Source organism: Geotrypetes seraphini, chromosome 2, assembly GCF_902459505.1.
Source record: "Geotrypetes seraphini chromosome 2, aGeoSer1.1, whole genome shotgun sequence".
NCBI classification, from domain to species: Eukaryota; Metazoa; Chordata; class Amphibia; order Gymnophiona; family Dermophiidae; genus Geotrypetes; species Geotrypetes seraphini.
In genome coordinates, this window is record NC_047085.1 from 501,285,588 (window position 1) to 501,309,928 (window position 24,341).

General features: G+C 42.6%; 1 protein-coding gene across 3 annotated transcripts in view; it reads left to right on the top strand.

Annotated features, from left to right (window-relative positions):
- The window catches only part of LOC117354479 (jerky protein homolog), a 63,533-nt gene that overhangs the window by 10,435 nt on the left and 28,757 nt on the right, over positions 1-24,341 (top strand). For all 3 annotated transcript variants that reach the window (XM_033932109.1, XM_033932110.1, XM_033932111.1), the window contains exons 2-3: positions 1,053-1,179; positions 23,171-23,290. In XM_033932109.1, coding sequence (XP_033788000.1) covers positions 1,053-1,179; positions 23,171-23,290 — 247 coding nt within the window. The remainder of the gene's footprint in view (positions 1-1,052; positions 1,180-23,170; positions 23,291-24,341) is intronic.

The window sequence follows — 24,341 nt, forward strand, 5'->3', positions numbered from 1 at the left end:
TTACATTACATTACATTAGGGATTTCTATTCCGCCATTACCTTGCGGTTCAAGGCGGCTTACAAAAGATTTATAAACGGGGGTTACAATGGGAGAACAATTGATTTACTAGAGTAGTAAAGAGTAGATCTTTTGACATTTCTCGGATAGTTGAGAGTAAGGCGGCTTACAAAAGATTATAAAAGGGGGTTACAATGGAAGCACAATTGTCATTACTAGGGTAGTAAAGAGTAGATCATTTGTCATTTTTAGAGTTGTTAAGAGTACGTGAAGTTAGGGCTGTTTCAGGAATTTCTTGAAAAGTATAGTTTTTATTTCTTTTCTGAATGTCTTGTAGTCTGGGGTGGTCATCAGAAGGTTGGAGATCTGGTTGTCTAGTTTTGCGGCTTGAGTGGCTAGGAGGCCGTCGTGTAGTTTTGATAATTTTCTGGTCTACATTCTGATCTACATTCCTTCTGGTCTACTGCCGGAGTTTAGTCAGAATTTCTGGTGATGGCAGCTGGCTTGGAACGCTCTTAGATAGGCTATTGGAGTGCCAGAATGAGACTTGGAATGCCCAGAAAGGCAGCCGGAACACCAGACATAGTGAATACTGGCCCCAAAAAAACATGGAAGTCGTTTCCAGGAAGGAGGCGGGAGGTGGTTTGGGTTGGGAGAAAATGAGGTAGAAGAAGGTTTAATAATAATAATTTTATTCTTATATACCGCCAAAGCCATGATAGTTCGAGGCGGTTTACAACAAGAGATGCTGGACAATCAGAGAAATGGTCACAATACAAAGTCATTGAATATAAGCTTACAGAATGGAAGAAGTGAAAAACTATACAATTCTTAGGTTACAAATCGATTAAACAATTTTGTTTTTACTGATTTTCTAAAATTAAAATAGGATGAGGAATGCATCCTAGGTGGGGTATTGAAGGAAGTACCTAAGGATATGAGAGGGTATGGAGGAGATTTAGCGGTGGAGATGGAATGGATCTTAGTGGAGGGTAGGTTAACATCTCTGTGCAATTCTCTTTGATGAACATGATGGATGGGTTTGTGTTTCAGGTCCCAGTAACCTTTGAGGACATCGCCCTCTATTTCTCCCAGGAGGAGTGGGAGGCTTTAGAAGAATGGCAGAAGGAGCTCTATAAGGATGTGATGAAGGAAAATTATCAGATCCTGTTGTCACTGGGTAAGGGATCATTTTGCTTGTTTGTTAGCTCTCTGGACCTCAATGAAAAAAAGACAATTTAGAACACTAACATATACACATGCGGTGTTTACTTTTGCTCATATATGCCACTTAAAGACTATTCTGTACCTATGTGATTATCTTGCATAACATGTATGAGGGGTGGGGTAGGGTTCCCTGGTATACATGTAATAACTGCTGTATTTATGTCTTCGCATTTACACCACCTCTAAATTTTAGAATGCCAATATGGTGTTACACTAGTATTCTATATCAGAAATTAGGGGCCTTTAAGTTCCATTATAAAACTGCCTCCTCCTGCCCACCCTTGGGATGCTAAAATGAAGGCACCAGTTATAGAATTGCCTCCATAGGGATAGGAGAAAGGTTAGAGGTTGCAAACAAGCCAGCTGTCGCTCCTTGAAGAGCAGGGGAGAGGGAAAACATAAGGAGTCAATCATGTAATGAATAAAGGAGAAAATCCTCAGAACCTCTGAAAAGAGAGGGAAAAGGGATGATACAATTCAAAGCCTGCTAGATATTTAAATAACAGAAAGAAGCATGGAAATATGTAGCTGATAACTCCTTGGAGATGGGAGAGGTTCTGTGGGCCTGGAGACGAGCGGATGTGGTCCCTCTTCACAAAAGTGGTCACAGAGATGAAGCAGGAAACTACAGGGCAGTAAGCCTCACTTCAGTTATTGGTAAAATAATGGGAAGCGTTGCTGAAGGAAAGGATAGTGACCTCCCTTGTACGAAAGTTACAAGATCCGAGGCAACATGGCTTTACTAAAAGTAAATCGTGCCAAATGAATTTGATTGGGCAACCCGAGAATTGAATTGAGGACATACGTGCTAGATATAATTTACTTAGATTTCAGCAAAGCCTTTGACATAGTTCCTCATAAGAGGCTCTTGAATAAACTTGAAGGGCTCCTGCTTTGGAGCTCCGTGATTTTGTGGACATAGATTCTCCTCAGGGAAAACGTTCTTATTCGATATGAGAGCCTTTCTGGCACACTTTGACATCGTATGCTCGCAGCAGATTGTTGAATGGTTATCTACATATTTGCTGGATGACTGGTTGTAGCATGAGAGATGCCTTTGTTATTTTTCGGTTTGGGGAGGGGGGAAGGGATAACTATAGAACTGGATGTTAGTCTTGATGCTGTATTTTCTGTTTTTTTTTCTTTGTAAGCTTGTTATTGAAAATGAATAAAAAACATTTAAACATAAACTCGAAGGGCTCAATTTAGGACCCAAAGTGGTGAACTGGATTGCGAGCAGACACCAGAGGGTGGTTGTTAATGGCATTTGCTCGGAAAAAGGAAAGGTGTGTAGTGGAGTGCCACCAGGATCAGTGTTGGGGATGATTCTGTTCAATATATTTGTGAGTGACATTGCTGAAGGGTTAGAAGGTAAGGTTTGCCTTTTTGTGGATGATACCAATATTTGTAACAGAGTGGACACCCTGGAAGGGAGTGGAAAACATGAGAAAAGGATCTGCAAAAGTTAGAATAGTCTAATGTTTGGCAACTAAAATTCAATTCAAAGAAGTGCAGAGTGATGCACTTGGGGAGTAGGAATCCTAGGGAGCTGTATGTGCTAGGAGGTGAGAGGCTGATATGCATGGAAAAGGGACCTTGGAGTAGGGTTACCATATGACTCCAGAAAAAGGAAGATGGATTGAGATATCTGGGTTTTATTTCGGTTGCTTTCAGTGGAAGTAAAACCCGGGTGTCTCGATCTGTCCTCCTTATTTCGGTTGCTTTCAGCGGAAGTAAAACCCGGGTGTCTCGATCTGTCCTCCTTATTTCGGTTGCTTTCAGCGGAAGTAAAACCCGGGTGTCTCGATCTGTCCTCCTTATTTCGGTTGCTTTCAGCGGAAGTAAAACCCGGGTGTCTCGATCTGTCCTCCTTATTTCGGTTGCTTTCAGCGGAAGTAAAACCCGGGTGTCTCGATCTGTCCTCCTTATTTCGGTTGCTTTCAGCGGAAGTAAAACCCGGGTGTCTCGATCTGTCCTCCTTATTTCGGTTGCTTTCAGCGGAAGTAAAACCCGGGTGTCTCGATCTGTCCTCCTTATTTCGGTTGCTTTCAGCGGAAGTAAAACCCGGGTGCCTCGATCTGTCCTCCTTATTTCGGTTGCTTTCAGCGGAAGTAAAACCCGGGTGTCTCCATCTGTCCTCCTTATTTCGGTTGCTTTCAATGGAAGTAAAACCTGGGTGTCTCGATCTGTCCTCCTTTTTCTGGAGTTATATGGTAACCCTCCCTTGGGGTGATAGTGTCTTGAGGATCTGAAGGTGACAAAATAGCGTGACAACGTGATGGCCGTAGCCAGTAATGATAGGAAATTATGTTTCATGGAAAAGATGGTGGATGCCTGGCATGCCCTCCCGAGGGAGGTAGTGGAGAGCAAAATGGTGACAGAATTCAAAAAAAGTGTTGGACAATCACAGAAGATCTCTAATCGGAAAGTGAAGAATACAAATTGAAGAACTAGGGCTGGAACTGAGCAGACTTGCGTGATCAGTGTACGTACCCTATATGACTGTATGATTGGGATGAGCTGGCGAGGGCTTTGATGGGAACTGCAATGCTTTGGGATGGTTTAGAAAGGCTGGAGTGAATTTGGACAGCGACTTCAGCAGTTGGAACCTAAAGACCGTGCCAGTTAAACTTCTACAAACAGATATGGGGAAAACCCAAAAACTGGTACTCTACTTAGGGCTCCTTTTACAAAGCCGCGCTGGGGCCTTAACGCTCGGAATAGCGCACGCTAAATTGTTGCATGCGCTAGCCGCTACCGTCTCCTTTTGAGCAGGCGGTAGATTTTCGGCTAGCGCACACTAATCCGGTGCGTGCGTTAAAAATGTTAGCGCACTTTTGTAAAAGGAGCCCCACCAAGAGTGATTAAAGGGAAACATACCAAAGTCAAAAAATCACTCGATAGGTGTAATAGTGAAATTAATACTTCTAGAACACACACTTAGAGTTCAAAAATACGCTCAGAGACATGAGCCGCAGCCCCAAGAGAAAATGGCCTCACCACCCAATCATTGCATATTGTAAATTCCAGTGGAAAACAAAATTCTTTGCTGCAAACTTAGAGAAATCAGTGGAGGAGGCTCGTATATATGAATGCAACTTGAATTTTTGAGACGCCACCACTTTTTGAGAGCTTTGCCGAGTGCTCCATTTGGTTCCCTGACGCAGGATCGAAACGGGCCCCGTCGGAACCTTTGATCAAGCTAAGTGATTGCTTGTGACTGTTCAAAGTATAAGAACTTTTTCTATGCTAGTTTGCAGCAAAGAATTTTGTTTTTCCCTGGAATTTACAATATGCAGTGATTGGGTGGTGAGGCCATTTTCTCTTGGGGCTGCGGCTCGTGTCTCTGAGCATATTTTTGAATTCTAAGTGTGTGTTCTAGAAGTATTAATTTCACTATTACACCTATTGAGTGAACTTCACGGTATAGCGGTATATAAGAAATAAATTATTATTAAAATTTTTTTTTTTTTTTTTACTTCTGTAGGCAAACTTCTATGGCAGAAATATCAAAGAAAAAAAAATGTTGAGCAGACTGGATGGACCTCACGGGTCTTTATCTGCCATCATTTACTATGAAAATGAGTATGGGGCTTGTGCCAAAAGATGTACCAGAAGAGATTGGAAGACCTGATTATGTATACTTTAGAGAAGAGGAGAGACAGGGGAGATATAATACAGAATTTTTTTTTTTTTTAATAATCTTTATTCATTTTAAAATAATTTCAATAAGTGAAGAACAATAAATAAAACATTTACATTATAGACATCACTTAAAATATTACAAGATTCTTACAGATCAATAACCCCCCACCCAAATTATTCTTTATCATTCAAGTATCTAAAAACTTAACATAAGTCCATAATTCACTACATATTTTAAACATAAAATTACACATTTATCCACTTAGACATATTTTAAACTTTATAAACCACCCTTCCCCCATCCATAATAATAGTTGATTATAACCCTTGTATTCCTTCCACCCTCCCTCCATTGAAGTGCGTTGTCACCGATTCCAATGGACTTTAGCCTGGACAAGAGGGAGAGAGTGGTTGATAGTGTTGAAGGCGGAGATCTAATAGTACCAGAAGTGCGTCATTTCCATCATCTAGGATTTTCCAGCAGTCATCTAGGATGTCCAAAAGCACAGTTTTTGTGCTGTGGTGTTTCCTGAAGCCTGATTGGAAATTGGAGGGGGTGGCGTTTGTCTCCATGAAGTCTTGCAATTGCGTGAGTACTGTCTTTTCCAATATTTTTGAGATGAATAGGAGGTTTGAGACAGATCTGAAGCTGCTTGGGTTGTCTGGGTCCATGGTTGGTTTTTTTCAGGAATGGATTTACTAAGGCAGATTTCAGCTCCATGGAACTATACCTGTCGTAAGGGACTCATTTATTAGGGGTTGGATGGGTTCCTCGTTTGTGTTCAGGAGTGTAGTGGAGGGACATGGGTCCAGGATCAAGGTTGCGGGGCGTAAGGAGTTGATTATGGTTTTGAGGTCGTTGTGGGAGATCAGTTTGAAACTGTTCAAGGTTTCCGTTTTGAGTGGATTGTCATCTTGGGTTGTCTCTGGGGTGTATGAGAGTGCTTTGGCCTCTGAGTCCAGATTTGCGCACATCTTTGCTATTTTGTTGTAGAAGAAGGTGGAGAGGGATTCGCAGTCTAGGTTCATTTTCTGGGAATGCATTGGACCTTGGGATGAGGAGAATAGGTTTTTCGTTATTGAGAAGATGGCCTTCGATCTGCTTGGGACCTTGGATAGTAGAGCGGTGAAATGTGCTTTCTTTGCTTCATGTATGGCTAGTTTGTAGTTTTGCAGCAAGTTTTTCCAGGAAGATTTGTCCTCGTCATTGAGAGTTACCGTATTTTCGCGGATATAACGCGCACCTGTGTAAAACGCGCACAGGGGTATAGCGCGCAGAAATCACGATGATATGTACCAAAACTTTTCTATACCGCGCTCAGGCATATAACGCGCATGATGCCCGACGCTCCTTTCGCCCGCCCTGACTTTCCGTGCGCTGTCCCGACTCTCCGTTCACCCCCCCTGACTTCCGTGCACTGTCCCCCCTTGAAGTCCTGTCCCCCCTTGAAGGTCTGTCCCCATCCTGAAAGCCTGATGCACCCCCCCGACGTCCGATACATCCCCCCCCCCGGCAGGACCACTCGCACCCTCACCCCGAAGGACCGCCGACTCCCCAACAATATCGGGCCAGGAGGGAGCCCAAACCCTCCTGGCCACGGCGACCCCCTAACCCCACCCCGCACTACATTACGGGCAGGAGGGATCCCAGGCCCTCCTGCCCTCGACGCAAACCCCCCCCCCCCCCCAACGACCGCCCCCCCCCAAGAACCTCCGCCCGTCCCCCCGCCGACCCGCGACCCCCCTGGCCGACCCCCACGACCCCCCCACCCCCCTTCCCCGTACCTTTGGAAGTTGGCCGGACAGACGGGAGCCAAACCCGCCTGTCCGGCAGGCAGCCAACGAAGGAATGAGGCCGGATTGGCCCATCCGTCCTAAAGCTCCGCCTACTGTTGGGGCCTAAGGCGCGTGGGCCAATCAGAATAGGCCCTGGAGCCTTAGGTCCCACCTGGGGGCGCGGCCTGAGGCACATGGGCCAAACCCGACCATGTGTCTCAGGCCGCGCCCCCAGGTGGGACCTAAGGCTCCAGGGCCTATTCTGATTGGCCCACGTGCCTTAGGCCCCACCAGTAGGCGGAGCTTTAGGACGGATGGGCCAATCCGGCCTCATTCCTTCGTTGGCTGCCTGCCGGACAGGCGGGTTTTGCTCCCGTCTGTCCGGCCAACTTCCAAAGGTACGGGGAAGGGGGGTGGGGGGGTCGTGGGGGTCGGCCAGGGGGTCGCGGGTCGGCTGGGGGGGCGGTCGGAGGGTCTTGGGGGGGGGCGGTCGTTGGAGGGAGGGGGGTTGGCGTGGAGGGCAGGAGGGCCTGGGATCCCTCCTGCCCGTAATGTAGTGCGGGGTGGGGGTAGGGGGTCGCCGTGGCCAGGAGGGTTTGGGCTCCCTCCTGGCCCGATATTGTCGGGAAGTCGGCGGTCCTTCGGGGGGGGGGGGATGTATCGGACGTCGGGGAGTCGGCCGGGCAAGAGGGCTTGGGCTCCCTCTTGCTCCGATCGTGGATGCGGGTGCGGGTGGGAGCGCGTGCGAGCGGGTCGTTCGGGGTGGGGGTGCGAGCGGTCCTGCTGGGGGGGTGAATCGGGCGTCGGGCGGGGTGGGAACTATGTTTAAAAACTTTTCTATACCGCGCTCAGGCATATAACGCGCGAGGGGTATGCGCGGTAGGTAAAATCGCGTATAACGCGCGCGTTATATCCGCAAAAATACGGTATGTGCCAAGTATTTTCTGCTTTTCTGACTCTCCTTTTTTGTACTCTCAGGTCTTCTGTAAACCAGGGTGAAGAGAATGGTCGTGAGTTAGGTTTGGTCACCTTGACTTTTGCTAGGTTCTCATAGAGTGTTTTAATGCCTGAGTGCCAGGTCAGTGCCTTCTCTTCTAGGGAGTTTGTGCTTAGTTGTAGTTTGGAGATGCTGTGGGAAAATGTAGTTGGGTTTACAGACTTTGGGTCGAACATAATTGTTTCCTGGGAATTTGTTCGGTCTGATGCCTCTTTAACTCTGGTGTGCAGGCTGAACGTGATTATATGGTGGTCGGTCCAGGGGACCACGATGTTTGTCGTCAAGGATGTTTTCTGGTCAATTTGTGTGCCGTCTGGGAGAAAGATTAGGTCCAGTGTGTTTCCAGAGGAATGAGTGGGAGAGGTGACTTGTTGAGTGAGTCTCAGATCTGACAGTGTTTTGATGAAATCTCGTGGGGTGCCCGTGACTTCTGGGTAGTCTGCAAAGTTGAGGTCTCCTAGGACTATAATTTGTTTAGGCATAGGAAAGAAAGGTGCTCTGTATACTAGTATAATCGTGATTTTTTTGTCGTGGCCTATTGAGAAAACGAGGCATTCTAGGTCTGGTAGTGTTATGGAGTTATTTGGCGTGGGTTTAACTTGGATTAACTTTAAAAATGCTACTAGCCCCTAGGAGTAGGGATGGTTGGGAAGGGTACATATTAGCATGGTGAGATTCCCTAATAGGCTAAGTGAAACATAGAAACATAGAAATAGACGGCAGATAAGGGCCACGGCCCATCAAGTCTGCCCACTCCAGTGATCCTCGCTATCTATCTTTGCGGATAGATCCCACATGTCTATCCCATCTGGCCTTAAAATCCGCTACACTGGTGGCCTCAATAACCCGAAGTGGAAGACTATTCCAGCGATCAACCACCCTTTCAGTGAAGAAGAACTTCCTAATGTCACTGTGCAGTTTCCCGCCCCTGATTTTCCACGAATGCCCCCTTGTTGCCGCGGGACCCTTTAAGAAGAAGATGTCTTCTTCCACCTTGATGCGGCCCGTGAGATATTTGAATGTCTCGATCATATCTCCCCTCTCTCGACGCTCCTCGAGTGAGTAGAGCTGCAAATTCCCCAACCGCTCCTCGTACGGGAGCTCCCTGAGTCCCGAGACCATCCTGGTGGCCATCCTCTGGACCGACTCCAGTCTCAGCACATCCTTGCGGTAATGCGGCCTCCAGAATTGCACACAGTACTCCAGGTGCGGTCTCACCATGGATCTATACAGTGGCATAATGACTTCAGGTTTACGGCTGATGAAACTCCTGCGTATGCAACCTATGATTTGCCTTGCTTTGGATGAAGCTTGCTCCACTTGGTTTGCCGACTTCATGTCTTCCCTGACAATCACTCCCAAGTCTCTTTCTGCTACAGTTCTTGTCAGGATCTCGCCATTTAGGGTGTAGATCTTGCATGGATTCTGGCTTCCCAGGTGCATGACTTTGCATTTTTTGGCATTGAAACTGAGTTGCCAGGACCTAGACCAGTGCTCCAGCAGAAGTAAGTCATGCACCATATCGTCTGCCATTGCTTTTTTGTCTGTTGTGCTTTTGCTCACTACATTGCACAGTTTGGCATCATCGGCAAACAATGTTATTTTACCTCGAAGCCCTTCTGTCAGGTCTCTTATATAGATGTTGAACAAGATCGGGCCCAGGACGGAGCCCTGTGGCACTCCACTTATCACCTCCGACATCTCGGAGGGAGTGCCATTCACCATCACCCTCTGAAGCCCACCTCCAAGCCAGTTCCCAACCCATTTGGTTAAAGTGTCGCCCAAACCTAAAGAACTCATCTTGTTCAGCAACCTGTGGTGTGGCACGCTATCAAATGCTTTGCTGAAATCCAGGTAGACGATGTCCAGGGACTCACCAACATCCAGCTTCCTCGTCACCCAGTCAAAGAAGCCGATCAGGTTGGATTGGCACGATCTCCCCTTAGTAAATCCATGTTGGCGGGGATCCCGCAGATTCTCCTCGTCCATGATCCTATCCATTTGGTGTTTGATTAGGGTTTCCATTAGTTTGCTCACTATTGAAGTGAGACTCACTGGTCTGTAGTTTGCCATCTCCACCCTGGAGCCTTTCTTGTGTAGTGGAATGACGTTAGCCGTCTTCCAGTCCATCGGGACGTTACCTGTACTAAGGGAGAGATTAAAGAGCGCGGATAGTGGTTCCGCCAAGACATCTCCCAACTCCCTGAGTACCCTAGGGTGTAGGTTGTCAGGCCCCATTGCCTTGTTGACCTTGATTTTTGACAGCTCGCAGTAGACGCTGCTGGGTGTAAATTTGAAATTACTAAACAGGTCTACTGATTTAATCCTTGTATGTGGTTGAGGGCCGATTCCCGGCACCTCGCGGGTGAAGACTGAACAGAAGTATTCATTTAACAGTTGGGCCTTTTCCGAGTCCGTCTCCACATGGTCTCCGTCTGGTTTTCTGAGTCGTACTATCCCACCCGAGTTCTTTTTCCTGTCACTAATATACCTGAAGAAGGATTTATCTCCCTTCTGGATATTCTTTGCTAGAGACTCCTCCATGCGGAATTTGGCCTCTCTAACTGCCGCTTTGACGGCTCTTGATTTGGTCAGATAATCTACTCTGGAGTCCTGTGTCCCTGATTGTTTGTAAGAGATGAATGCTTTTTTCTTCTCTTTGATGAGGTCTGAGATCTCCATAGAGAACCACTGTGGCTTGTTGTTCCTACTCTGTTTGCTTACTGATTTAACATAGCGGTTTGTTGCTTCCTGTATGGTGGTTTTCAAAGTTGACCACATTTCTTCCACGCTGTCGGTATCTGCTTGGGTTTGTAGCGCCTGGTGAACGAAGTCTCCCATGTCCTGGAAGTTTGTGTCCTTGAACTTGAGAACCTTGGTCAATGTGGTAGATTTCGTGAAACCTTTCCTGAGATTGAACCATATCATATTGTGGTCACTGGAGGCCAAAGTTTCACCCACCGAGACCTCTGTGATACTTTCTCCGTTGGTAAGTACCAGGTCCAAAATTGCCTGATCCCTTGTTGGCTCAAATACCAGTTGCCTGAGTCCTGCTCCATTCAAAGAGTTTTTAATAGCTTCCTGCTGCTGCCGGAAGCAGAGGAAAGCGTGACCCAATCCACATCGGGCATGTTGAAGTCACCTACCAATACTGTGTCCCCCCGCAAGGTGATATTCTCTATATCTCCGATTAATTCCAAATCTAGGTCTTCTTGATGTTTTGGGGGTCTGTATACCACGCCAATATACAGGCATTTGTCCTTCCCTCTGGCCAAATTTACCCAAAGGGATTCCCCAGTGTACTGTACATCTGTGATTCTGGTGACCTTAATGTCATCTTTAGTATATAATGCTACCCCACCTCCCATTTTGCCCTCCCTGTCCCGACGAAGCAAGTTGTAACCTGGTATGACCATGTCCCATCCGTGGGAGTCTGTGAGCCAGGTCTCAGATATCGCCACCACATCCAGGTCGGCATTCCTCATTTCTGTCTCCAAATCTAGGATCTTGTTTCCCAGACTGTGGGCGTTGACGTACATAGCCCTCCATGTTGTGTGCTTGTTGTATCTCAGTGGGGACAATCCCTCTATATCAACTAGACCACCATTAGTATTTTTCGCTTGTCTCTTACACTCCCTAGACCCAGAGCTACAGCGTGTACCTATCCCGGACTCCCCATAACTACAGTGCGCTCCTATCAGAGACTTGGTAATGTGTGTACCCTGTGGGGGTATTCCCGTTTGGGCTACTTGAGCTCCTTTAGTGCAATTTGCAGCGTGTGCACTCTCGCTGGTCCCAGAATTACAGTGTGTACTCCCTCTAGACCTAGAATTGTAATGTGACCCAATGCAGTGTTTACTTAGTTCAGTTCCAAAATAGTATTGGTAGCCCGTACCCTCCCCCAACTCACCTAGTTTAAAGCCCGTACCCTCCCCCAACTTACCTAGTTTAAAGCCTTGTGTAGTAGGCGGGCTAGACGGTGTCCAAGGACGTTCTTCCCCCTCTTGGTCAGGTGTAACCCGTCTGGTCCAAGCAGTCCTTGCAGTGCCTCTCCGTGGTGCAGGAACCCAAAGTTCATCTCCTTGCACCATTCCTGCAGCCAGTCGTTCTTATAGTGGTCTTATAGGATGGGATATAATTCAGATTTTTGAGGTTCCTTTAAAGCTGGGTTGTGGGGGGTTGTTTCTATTGTTTGTTGGATAATGTGGTTCTGTTTTGTGGGGGGTAGGGGTTCGGCGATTATCAGAACACAGATTTCCGAAAGTTATTGTTTTGGTGGGATTTGATGGTATTGGGTTGCATCTTCTAGAAGTGCAGTAGCTGGAGGGAGGAGGGAAGGTTGGGGGATGCTGATTGACACTGTAGTTCTTTAGTCTTTGGTTGTATTCTTGTCTTTTGCAATTCTCAATAAAATGGTTCAACACAAAAAAATGCTACTAGCTCCCGAAAGAGAGAAAAAAGAAACACTGGTATAGCACAATTTTTATACTCATTATCTCTTATCACTCTAAATTACCATTTCCTGTAGGACCCCTGAGGAAGAAATGTTTTTCAAAACACAGATCATGTTGGGTCCGGTACGCTCTACAACAAGAACCAGTCCTTGGGCTAGAACTTTGCAGCGCACGAAGATGGCTGGGTAGAGGATTAGCTCTGTTGTGACAGGCAAATTTTATTAAGATTTTGGCAGTTAAAATTAAAGAAAAGTGAAGGAAAAGAGAGAATTGAAGTAAGAAATGGCTTCGGGTAAAACTAGTAAAAGTAATCCGGTGAATTCAGGAGCAGGAAGTAAAAAAAAGAACAAAAATTGATTCGGTATCCCCGACAGCGGTCCCTTTGCCTCAGGAAGAAATTGATAACAGTGATTTGATGAATGAACTTCAGAAAATTAAAGAAATAGTAAGTGATAACGCTAAAAATATAAAAGATGTGAAGAAGGAAATAGAGAGTCTGACAAATAGAATGCAGGCAGTTGACTTCAAAATTGAGCAGTTAGAAAAGCATGCTGAGAAATCTGAGGCAGAGATGCTGGTGTGTAAAAAAGATCACAGAGAAATAGAGGCGTTGAAAAAGGATTTTGAAGACTTATCAAATCGTGAAAGAAGGAATAATTTGCGTCTGATTGGGATACCTGAGGGGATTGAGCAGAATGATCCTATTCAATTTGTGACTAATTTTATCCCAAAGATCTTGCCATTTAAAAGTTCTTTTCCTTTGGAGATAGAAAGAGCACATCGGATACCGATGAAAAGATCAAATAGTCAGAAGGGTCCCCGTCCAATAATCTTTAAGCTGCTAAGACATCAGCAGGTGGTAGAGATTATAAAGCTGGCTAAAACAAACAAGGATCTTAAATGCCAGGATTCTAAGATCTTTATAGTACCTGACTTTGCAAAAGCTACAGCCTACAAAAGAAAACAGCTTTTGGATTTAAGACCTAAACTGAGAGCAATGGGAGCAAGATATGGATTGATATACCCTGCTATTATGAGGGTAACTTATGAGAATAAAACTTATAATTTTGAAGAAGCAGGCAAATTACAGGAATTTCTAGATCAATATAATTTGCCTATGGTTTCATGAAATTATTTAGAAAATGTAATAAATAATATACTTAGATTATTTTTGGTTTATATTTTTGAGTGAAAATTGAAAGATATTTTATAAAGAAGGAAAAAGTGGAAAAAAAATAGAAAAGGAGAAAATATTTTCTAGAAAATTGTTGCAGTTAGGTTTAAGGGGGATCAACATTTCAAACAAGATTTAAAGAAAAGAAATGAAAAATTTTAAAGAGACAATAAGAAAAGAAGAAAAGAAGATTTTGACAAGGTAAGAAGAGGGATGGAGCATATAGGAAGTGAAGAAAATATGAGGAACAATTATAAGATTTGGATGGTTTCTTAATGTGAATTTATAATTTGCATTTGAGCGTGACTGAGATAATATGAGGACACATAAATGCTGCATTGGAGAAATGTGGGAATTTAGAATATAATAAGATGAAAAATACAAAAGACTATTGATGTAAAGAGAAGAAGATGTGAAGATGGACTGATGGAAATGACTTGAGCATTATTTAGATTTACAATTTGCATCTGAAATTGACTGAGATATAAGGATGATGTTGCAAAAATACTTTATTGGAGAAAGATGAAATAGCAATCTGCAAGAAGATGGAATAAGAGACTGAAACAGCAGGATGAAGATGTACAAGTGTTACAGTTCTGCAGAATGGAGAATAGACTGTAATAGATTGAAGATGCAATGAAAATTAATGAGAGTTTTAAAAAAATATGAGGTCTGCTTGGTTGAAATGTTTGATCCTTCTTTTGATGTAAGGTTAAAAAAAAAAAAAAAAAAAATGAATATTATAGGATGGAGTGATGTATGTTCCATTGAAGTTGTGAGAAACTTAGGTTAAAAAAAAATAAATAAAATAAAATAATAATATTAATCTTGGGGGGGTATATATTGTAAGAAATGGTTTCCGAAATATTGGGTATATACTTTTATAAATATATTAGAGGTATAGGATGGAAGAATGTTTGGAAATTTGAATGAGAGGGGAAGTATATAATAAAGAATTATAGTAAATATAGGTATTTAGGGTATTGAAGAATGGATTGACTGCAGGATAATTTAGTGTTGGTTGTTTGAAAGATTAGAGAAAGAAAAATGAGTATGTTATTGCCTGTGGGGAGTTTATTTTTGCTCAGTAATATGTGCGTTTCGAAGTTTGCATTTGTGTTAGGGGAGGGGAGGGTGGGGGATGGGAATAGGGGGGATGGGGAAAGAGGGGAGGGAGGGAGACTCATATATTGGTTTAAGGAAAAAGAAAAAATGTATATTTTATGTTTGAGTGGATTATATATGTATTTTATATTTTATTTGTAAAATGGGTTTTAAAATTTTTTCTTTGAATGTAAATGGCCTTAATCACCCTATAAAAAGGAAAAAGGTATTGGAATATATTAAACAACAAAATATAGATATATGTTTCTTGCAAGAGACACATTTGTCTGGAACAGAGTCTATGAAGCTGACAGATAAGTGGATAAAACAATGTTTATTTGCACCAGCGGTAAAAAAGAAGGCAGGAGTAGCAATATTGATTAATAAAAAATGTTCAGCAACATTTAATATGGTAAAGGCAGATCCTCAAGGAAGGTGGGTACTTGTTGACATGAGCATGGGCAGTAATACAATGGCGTTACTAAATATATATGCACCTAATTCGAATCAAAGTGAATTCTTTAAATCTCTACAACAATTAGTTTTACCACTGGCTACTACTAATTTAGTGGTGGCTGGGGATTTCAATGCTGTTATAGATCCAATAATGGATAAAAAGCCTAGTAGAATTATGAAATCAATGGGATTAGAAAATTTGATACAAGCATGTAATTTGAAAGATATATGGCGTATTCTTCATTTTAATGATCGGGAATTTACATTTTGTTCACATGTTCATCAATCGTTTTCAAGAATTGATTATATATTTGTTTCAGATCAGATTGTACAGCAAGTTGTAAAAGCTGACATAGAACCAATAGTAATATCTGATCATGGTGGTGTGTGGATAGAAGTTAACTTATTAGATCAAGATAATTCCAAACCTGTATGGAGGTTTGATAATACTTTGCTTGCTGATTCTAAATTTTGCACTGAATTTCAGATAAAAATGAATGAATATTTCAGACTTAATGACCTAGAGGAAATGTCGATTGGAATATTATGGGATGCTTTCAAAGCAACTATGAGAGGACAAATTATATCATATTCTGCGTATAAAAAGAAACAGATAAGAAAGCAATTTGCAAATTTGGAAAAAGAAATTAAAAATTTGGAATTAAAATTGGTTAATAAATGGGAACAAGAGACATTTCAATTATTGTTAAAAAAAAAATGTGAATATAATGAAATTTCCTCTGGATTAGTAAGGAAAGATATTTTTGCTCAGCAAACGATGTATTATGGTAGTGCAAATAAGGCTGGAAGATTATTGGCAAATTATTTAAAAGCAAAGAAAAGAAAGGAGAAAATAAGCATAATTAAGGATGAATTAGGACATTCTCATTCTCAAATTGGAAATATATTAAAACAATTTTTAAAATATTATAAGTCACTGTATTCTTCTGAGTCTTATTTAGATAAAGAGAAAGATGGGTTGGATTTTTTGAGTTTAGTTAAAGGACCTAAGGTTCCTGATCATATAAAAGGAAGTTTAGATAAACCTATATCATTAAAAGAGTTACAAATGGCATTGAAATCCCTTAGAGTTGGGACCGCTCCAGGTGGAGATGGATTTACAGTGGAGTTTTATAAAGAATTTCAAATTTCCCTTTTACCATATTTATTAAAACTATATCAGTACCAACTGAATAAAGGTTGTATATCAGGCACTATGGCAGAATCTTTAACTATTGTTTTGCCAAAGCCAAATAAAGATCCAACATTGGTGTCAAATTACAGGCCTATATCTTTAATAAATGTAGATGGTAAAATATTAGCTAAGATTTTAGCATTAAGATTGGCTAAAGCTCTTCCGCATATAATAGGAATAAATCAAACTGGATTTGTTGCTCAAAGACACTCTTCAAATAATACTAGACTGGCATTTCAGATGTATTATTTAACAAGACAAATTAATGATCCGGCTTTTTCAGTATCACTAGATGCTGAGAAGGCTTTTGATCGTGTAGAATGGAATTTCATGTATCAAGCTATGGAATGGTTTGGTATTGGATCCGGATTTATACAAATGATTCAAGCACTGTATAGCTCCCCAACTGCTCGTTTATACATAAATAATAATTTTTCAGATGCTTTTAAATTGCAGAGGGGAGTTAGACAGGGTTGTCCATTATCTCCTTTGCTCTTTGATATAGTTCTTGAACCCTTGTTGTTAGCTATTCAACAGGCAAAGGACATAGAGGGTATTCCATGTGCTGGAGTGGAATATAAAGTATCCGCTTATGCAGATGATATATTGCTTCATTTGAGGAATCCGGAAACAACAATTCCATGTCTACTGGAGATAATAGATACATTTGGAAAATTCTCAGGATACAAAATAAATTGGAATAAATCAGAAATTTTACCTTTAAATGTGCATTGTACAAAAGGTATACTTGATTCTTTCCCTTTTATTTGGAAAGAGGATGGTATAAAATACTTAGGTATTTGGTTGAATAAAACACTTGAAGAGACAATGAGAATAAACGAAAAATTTTTATTACAAAAAGTAACAGAGTTATGTGAGCAATGGAATCCTTTACATTTGTCATGGTGGGGAAGAGTTCAAACTGTTAAAATGATGATTTTGCCTGTAGTTTGCTATCAATTGGGAATGATACCAGTGTTTTTTCAGGGGTCTTTTTATAAAAAATTAAATAGTATTCTGGTTAAATTTATTTGGCTGGGTAAAATTGCAAGAGTGGCTCTAGTGTCTTTGCAAAGACCAATTGAGGAGGGTGGGGTAAATTTTCCCAATTTTTATAGGTATCATCAGGCCTATATCATGCGCCAAGGTATGTATTGGGTCCTCCCAGAGCTTTTGGAACAATTACCAGAGTGGTTAAGGGTGGAGAGATCACTTATTTTTCCACTTAGGCTTGATCTTCTGCTTGGTATAAAAGTGCCTAGAATACGTAAAGACAATAGAGTATTAATGGATACTTGGAAAACATTAAGATTTGTAGATAAATTAACTAGTGATTCTATTTTAAAATCGAAACAGCAGACTATTTGGGTAAACTCCAAGATACAAATAGGCGGGTTTAAGATTGTCTGGAAGGATTGGATTAAAGCAGGTATAAGATCCTTAACGGAAGTAATTGATAATGGTAAGCTGCTTGATTTTTCACAATTGCAACATAAATATGGTCTGAATAAAAAACAAAGTTATAAGTGGTTGCAATTGAAGCAGGCTATTCAGGTGGGGTTCCCTGAATGGAAATCTTTAAATGATCATTACAGCTTAGAATTCTTATGTTTCCAGGCAGATTTTCTGGGACACCAGGCCGCAAAGTGGTATAAAATGATATCTAATTATTTGAATAAGAAACCAAAAAATGGATTAAGAGATATTTGGAGCATTGAGATTAAGCATCAAATTAATGCATCTCAATGGCCACGTATTTGGTCTTGGAGAATTAAAGGTACGATGTCGGCATCTATTAGGCAAACATGGTTCTTTTTGTTGCATAGAGCATTCTGGACCCCTACTAAATTACAAAAATTAGATTGCTCTAAGTCTAATAGATGCTGGCATTGTAAAATTGAAATTGGAACTTTAGACCATCTTTTATTTTATTGTCCATGTATTCAGGCATTTTGGATATCAATATGGGATCAAGTTAATATATTGATGGAAAATCATGTAGCATTATCCTACGACACAGTGATTTTTGGAATGTGTATGAGGGCCAAAAGTCAAATATCTGCAGCAAACAACAAATTATTGATGATTCTTACTGGAGTGGGAATTCAACAAATAACGACTAATTGGAAAGACTGTTCTAGATTGAATTGTAGTTTTTGGTGGAACTCAGTTTGTCATTTATATAAGATGGAAAGATTTCTTGCCGTACAGAGGGGATATTTTAAAAGGTTTAAGGAGGTGTGGAGGCCATTAATTGAATATTGTAATGATTAAGGGTTATTCTTTTTCCTTAGGGGATAATTTGTAAAAATGGGGGGGAGGGAGAGTCTAAATATGTATATGTTTGGATAAAATATTTTGTTGATAGGGGAGGGGATGGGAGGTGGGTGGAGGGAATTAAAACATGTGTAATAATATTGCTTAAGAATGTCAAGTGAATGATGTGAATTACTTGTAATAATATTGTACACTTGTTGAAAGAAATAAAAAGGAATAAAGATGAAAAAAAAAAAAAAAAAAAAAAGAACCAGTCCTTGGATACAATTATTTTTATTGATGCTATTAAACATGTTTTTTTATGATTTTTATTGAATAAATTTCTTCACCTTTTACATTTTCTGCAGTTTTGTTTTTGCGTTGCATCTATACTGCAGTTCCTGTTGGTTTCTTTTTGTTTTGCCTTAAAGACTATATTAAAGCCACACAATTGCAGGATCTGCAGGGCAAGGAAGAGGCACTGTGGATCAATTTGGACAGAGGGAATGGTAAATATATTTACATTGGTGTGATATACAGGCCTCCTTCGCAGATGATCCAATTGTACCTGCTCTACTCCACTCAGGATTTTGTAGACTTCAATCATATCTCCCTTCAGCTGTCTCTTTTCCAAACTGAAGAGCCCTAACCGTTATAGTCTTTCCTCATATCATCTTGGTCGCTCTTCTTTGAACCTTTTCTAGCGCCACTATATCTTTCTTGAGATAAGGAGACCAGAATTGAACGCAATACTCCAGGTGAGGTCGCACCATGGAGTGATACAGGGGCATTATAACATTCTTAGTCTTGTTAACCATCCCTTTTTTTAAATAATTCCTAGCATCCTGTTTGCTTTTTTGGCCGCCGCCACACATTGGGTGGAAGGTTTCATTGTATTGTCTCCGATGATACCCAGATCCTTTTCTTGGGCGCTAATCCCCAAGGTGGACCCTAGCATCCGGTAACTGTGATTCAGGTTATTTTTCTCAATGTGCATCACTTTGCATTTGTCCACATTAAATTTCAGCTGCCATTTGAAAAATTGTAAAACTGTTTCTTCTCATCTCGCAGACTGTGGTTTATTGTTATTGTGTTGGCTCTTACTGTATTTCTTGCCAGAGTTTTTCATTGTTCTGCTTAATAAAGATGATATTTAAAAAAAAAATAAATTTCATCTGCCATTTGGACGCCCAGTCTTCCAATTTCCTAAGTCCGCCCTGCAATTTTCCACAATCCACATGCATTTTAACAACTTTGCAGATGACACTAAACTGTTCAAATTTAACCACCTCACTCGTCGTTCCAATTTCTAGATCATTTATAAATAAGTTAAATAGCACCGGTCCCAGTACAGACCCCTGCGGCACTCCACTGTTTACTCTCCTCCATTGAGAAAAATGACCATTTAACCCTACCCTCTGTTTTCCAATAACCAATTCCTAATCCACAACTGAACTTTGCCTCCTATCCCAAGACTCTTTAATTTTCTCAGGAGCTTCTCATGAGGAACTTTTTCAAAACCTTTCTGAAAATCTAGATACACTGTATCAACCAGCTCACCTTTATCCATATGTTTATTCACACCTTCAAAGAAGTCAAGCAAATTTGTGAGGCAAGATCTCCCTCGGCTGAACCCATGCTGACTCCATCTCATTAAATCATGTTTGTTTATGTGTTCCACAATTTTATTTTTTATAATTGTTTCTACCCTGGGAAGCAGGGGGGGGAATTCATTATTTGTTTCATTTGGTGGAAGACGATGGGACCATTAAGTCCTTTGCTCAGTTGTGTGAGGAATTTGCCATCCCTCCTACTGATGGTTTTGCTTACATACAGATTCGTCATTATATTGCTTCCTTATCCTGTGCCCACCTTACGGCTTCTTGCCAAGAGCTGTTGTGTACTGCATTTACATTTGGTTCCCAATTGCCTGTTCCTCTGAAATTCCACCATAGGCATCTTAAGGATGAGGCCCCCTTGCTTGACTCTGACCGTTTAAGGGAGGCCTGGGAATGTGATCTTGATGTTGAATTGCCTGAGGATCTTATCCTGAAGGCGGTTAAACGTTTACCTGCTCTCAGTAAATACACGACTTTTTGGGAGCAACATTATAAGCTGGTCCTTCACTTGTACATCTCTCCTAAGCGAGCGCACTTGGCAGGGATTTGAGCTTCTGCTGTTTGCCCTCGCTGCAGTGCTCCTGATGCTGGATTGGGGCATATGTTCTGGACATGTCCCTCCATCTAATCCTTTTGGGAGGCTGATTTCCTCTTTGTGGATGCTACTTGGAACATTACTACGCAACGTTCTCCTCTCCTTTTGTTTGGAGCCTCTCTACATTTTCATCCCCAGCGCCCTGGGTTGGGTGCTTTTCTTCGATGGACTGTTCTGATTGCACTGAAGTGCATCTTGCTTAAGTGGCTGGATGTGAACGCTCCAGACTTTTCCTTGTGGCGTTGCCGAATGATTACCCTTCTGATGTGGGAGCGCCGTGGAGTGCAGGATTTCTCCTCATTGCATGTAAGAGTCTTTCAACGTACCTGGGAACCTTTTTGGACTACCATGACTCTCTTGGCGCGTAGCCGATTATTGAACTGTTAACTTGTTTTCTATTTTGTGTCTTGGAAGGATTCTATTGTTTGTATCTGGGTGAAGGAGGACTGGGGGGGTTGGTATGGGTGGGGGGGTGGATAGAGGGGGTTTGAGGGGTTTATGTTAAATCTGTGAGCCTGTAATGCTGCATTGTTCTGTTGCTTGGTATGTTGTTTCTTTTAGGCTCAATAAAATATACAGTGGTACCTTGGATTACGAGCATAATCCGTTCCAGGAGCATGCTCGTAATCCAAAATGCTTGTTTATCAAAGCAAAGTTCCCCATAGAAAATAGTGGCAACACCGAAGATTCGTTCCAGAACCTGGGGTCTGTACCTGTCGGGTGCCGGGTGCTGCAGCACCGTCTCCTCCGTCCGCCTCCTCTGTCTGTCATCCGAAGAAGAACCCCACAGTGCCGCTTCAAAGGGATTCTTCCTCCATCCGCTGGCCAGCCCTCCACGTCGGATGCCCTCCGCTTGCTGGAGAGCCCCCACCCGAGCCCACGCAGCCGAGCGCCGCCCCACCTGCACGCCGTGCACAACGCCGATGATTGACGCTGTGTGCATCACAAGCAATGCGCAGGCGGGACGGCACCCGGCCGTGCAGGCCCAGACAGAGGTCCGCCAACCTGCGGAAGGCACCCGATGTGGAAGGCTGGCCGGAAGATGGAAGAGGAATCCCCCGAAGCGGCGCTTCCTGCACTGTAAGTGCTCGTTTATCGGCGCAGTGCTCGGTTTGCGAGTCAAAAGTTTGCTGAGTGTTTTGCTCGCCTTGCAAAACACTTGCAAACTGGGTTACTCGCAAACCGAGGTTCCAATGTATTTGACAATAATTGTTTCTACCATTTTGCCCGGCATTGAAGTGAGGCTTATCGGTCTGTAATTTCCCGGATTTCCTCTGGAGCCCTTTTTAAAAATCGGCGTAACATTAGCCACCCTCCAATCTTCAGGTACTACAGCCGTGCAGGAATCACTTCTGCGGCTTTGTAAAAAGGGCCCTTAAAGCCTAATATTGGTAGTAGTCGGGGTCAGAGTTGAAGGTTTGGTGCACTGATTCCACTGCCCTGTACCTTAGGCACCCGCCTTATTCCTGTTATCTGTCTGCTGGTTTCTTCTAGAGGGGCGTAGGAGTCAGGACTAGTGGCAGCTCTCTGTCCTCTGTCTCTAGATGTGTAACTTCCGTGTAAGTTCCTGCCACATCCAGTACCTATGTACTCTGCAGAAAGGACACAGGAGGTACAGCGTGTCTTCAAAGACATAAGTGTATATTTGAGATGAGGCTGATAATGCACTGCATTGTTCATAATGAGAGCTGGATTTCAGAGATGCATAAAGAGTCTTTGAGCGAGCTACACACAAACTCCTTGATCAAGAGTTCCCCACTGGATTCCAAAATACTGGGTGTTATATTGGACCAGAGTCTGACCATGAGGAATCAAGTGGACTCTTTGGTCAGGAAGGGATTCTTTACCCTCTGGAAACTTCGTTCTATTAGGGCTTACTTTGATGCCTCATCGTTCAGACTCTTGGTCCAATGTTTGATTCTTAGTCAACTTGATTACTGTAATATTGTTTACCTGACAGTTTCCAAGAGAAATGTGCAGTGATTACTTATAGTTCAAAACCCCGCGGTCAGATTGATTTTTGGGCTGAAGAAGTAAGACCATATTATAACACCTTTTTTTTGTGAATTATACTGGTTGCCAGTGGAGGCACGGGGAAAGTTAAAGTTTGGCTGCTTCTGTCACCAGGTTTTGTTTGGACTTCCAAATATTTTACCGATCTTTTTTCTCTTGCTACTAGCAAACATATGAGATGCTCGTATTCGAACTTTACCTTCCCACCTGTGAAAAGCTGTAAACTTTTTTTTAAAAATCACCAACATTTACTGTCGTATCAGACGGCTTTATTTGGAATTTAGGGGTATCTAAAAACATACCTGTTTGCCAAATATTTGAGTAACAAATTTTCTCCATTCAATTGGGGTTTTTTTCTCTTTTGTAAACCTCATAGAGCTTCATGGTCCTGCGGTATATAAGCTGATATGTTTATGTTATGATTCACATTGGATCAAAAGGATGTATCCAGTTCTAGGTTTAACCCATTATTTGCAGCTTTTGTTTTGTTTCAAAATCATGATAGCATTAATCCTGTTAGGAAAATCTGAAGCCAGTTGGTAAACTGTATACTCTGAATGAACTGTCTCTATAACTGGAGTCTATGAATGTCTTTATGTTGAAAATATTCAGCACAGCCAGAGTAATTATAGGAAACCTAATGTAGTACGTTTGCCCCAGGAATAGGGTCTCTGAATGTCACTCCCGATATTATATCCCACATTGAACGAGGGGAAGAGCCGTACATCAGGGATGAACTGAGATCAGAGGAAAGAGACACTGGGAAAAGCAGCTGTTCAGGTGAGTCCAGTAAGAATGAGGTAAAACTGCTGAGCTGAAGAGTGGAATGAGCAGCTGAGAGCTAGAGAGACCCCCTTCACAAGCTTCTCTGGAGAATTCGTTAATAACTTACAGGCAAAGAGGTCTTTTCACAAGCTCCTCTAGAGATCTCTCTCATATCCCTCACAGACAGAGACCTCTTCACAAACTCCTCTAGAGATCTCTCTCATATCCCTCACAGGCAGAGACCTCCCCACAAGCTCCTCTAGCGATCTCTCTCAGAGACCTCTCCACAAGCTCCTCTGGAGAGCTCCTTCATCACTCACAAAATTTCTGTTAGAGGTGCCTGTTGCAGAGATGTCCTTTTCCAAACCCAGATAGTCAGAGACCTAAGATTTCTGAGGACCAGAGGTGACGTGTCCTAAGGCATATTCTAGTTCAATATGAACATCAGTCTTGAACTATGGGGTTTATACACCTTCATCCGCAGAGTGTGTATAGAGAGCCTCATTTGCATTTTTCCACTCCGCCTTCCTTCTCCCTTGGCTGTCCTGTACTCCTCAGTTATTCTTGCTACATGTGAGGTGGTAGGAGCCTGTCTGTTTTGCTTGTGTTTATTTTTTTCTTTTTCGGGATTTTATCATCCGGTTGAGAGGCTTTTCTGGTGCTGTAGATGTTCCTGGTCTTGGGACATCTCTGGCTGCAGGAGAACACAGACTTTTAGGTCAGAAGTCTGTAGCCAAGGGGGCTGCCTGCAAGGCAGGGCCCCCCTTGGCCAACCCGCACTAATAATTCAGGAGCTCAGGAGCCTGTCCCCCTTGGGAGCAAGGCTCGCCCCAGGTTCTGTCCACAGTGAGCTTGAGCACAAACTAAGCAGCTCCATGGCGGTTTTCCAGGATTGGGGCTGACTGCGTTTCTTCCCCCTCATCCTCGGCACACATGTGAGTTCGGTGAGGGGTTGAAATTAGAGAATGACACGGTGGTTGTTACCCGTGGCTAGCTGCGAGTAGCCGCGAGTAACCCGCCGAAACGGGGAAAGAAAAAATAGTGGTCACTGCGGGGACTGGGACAA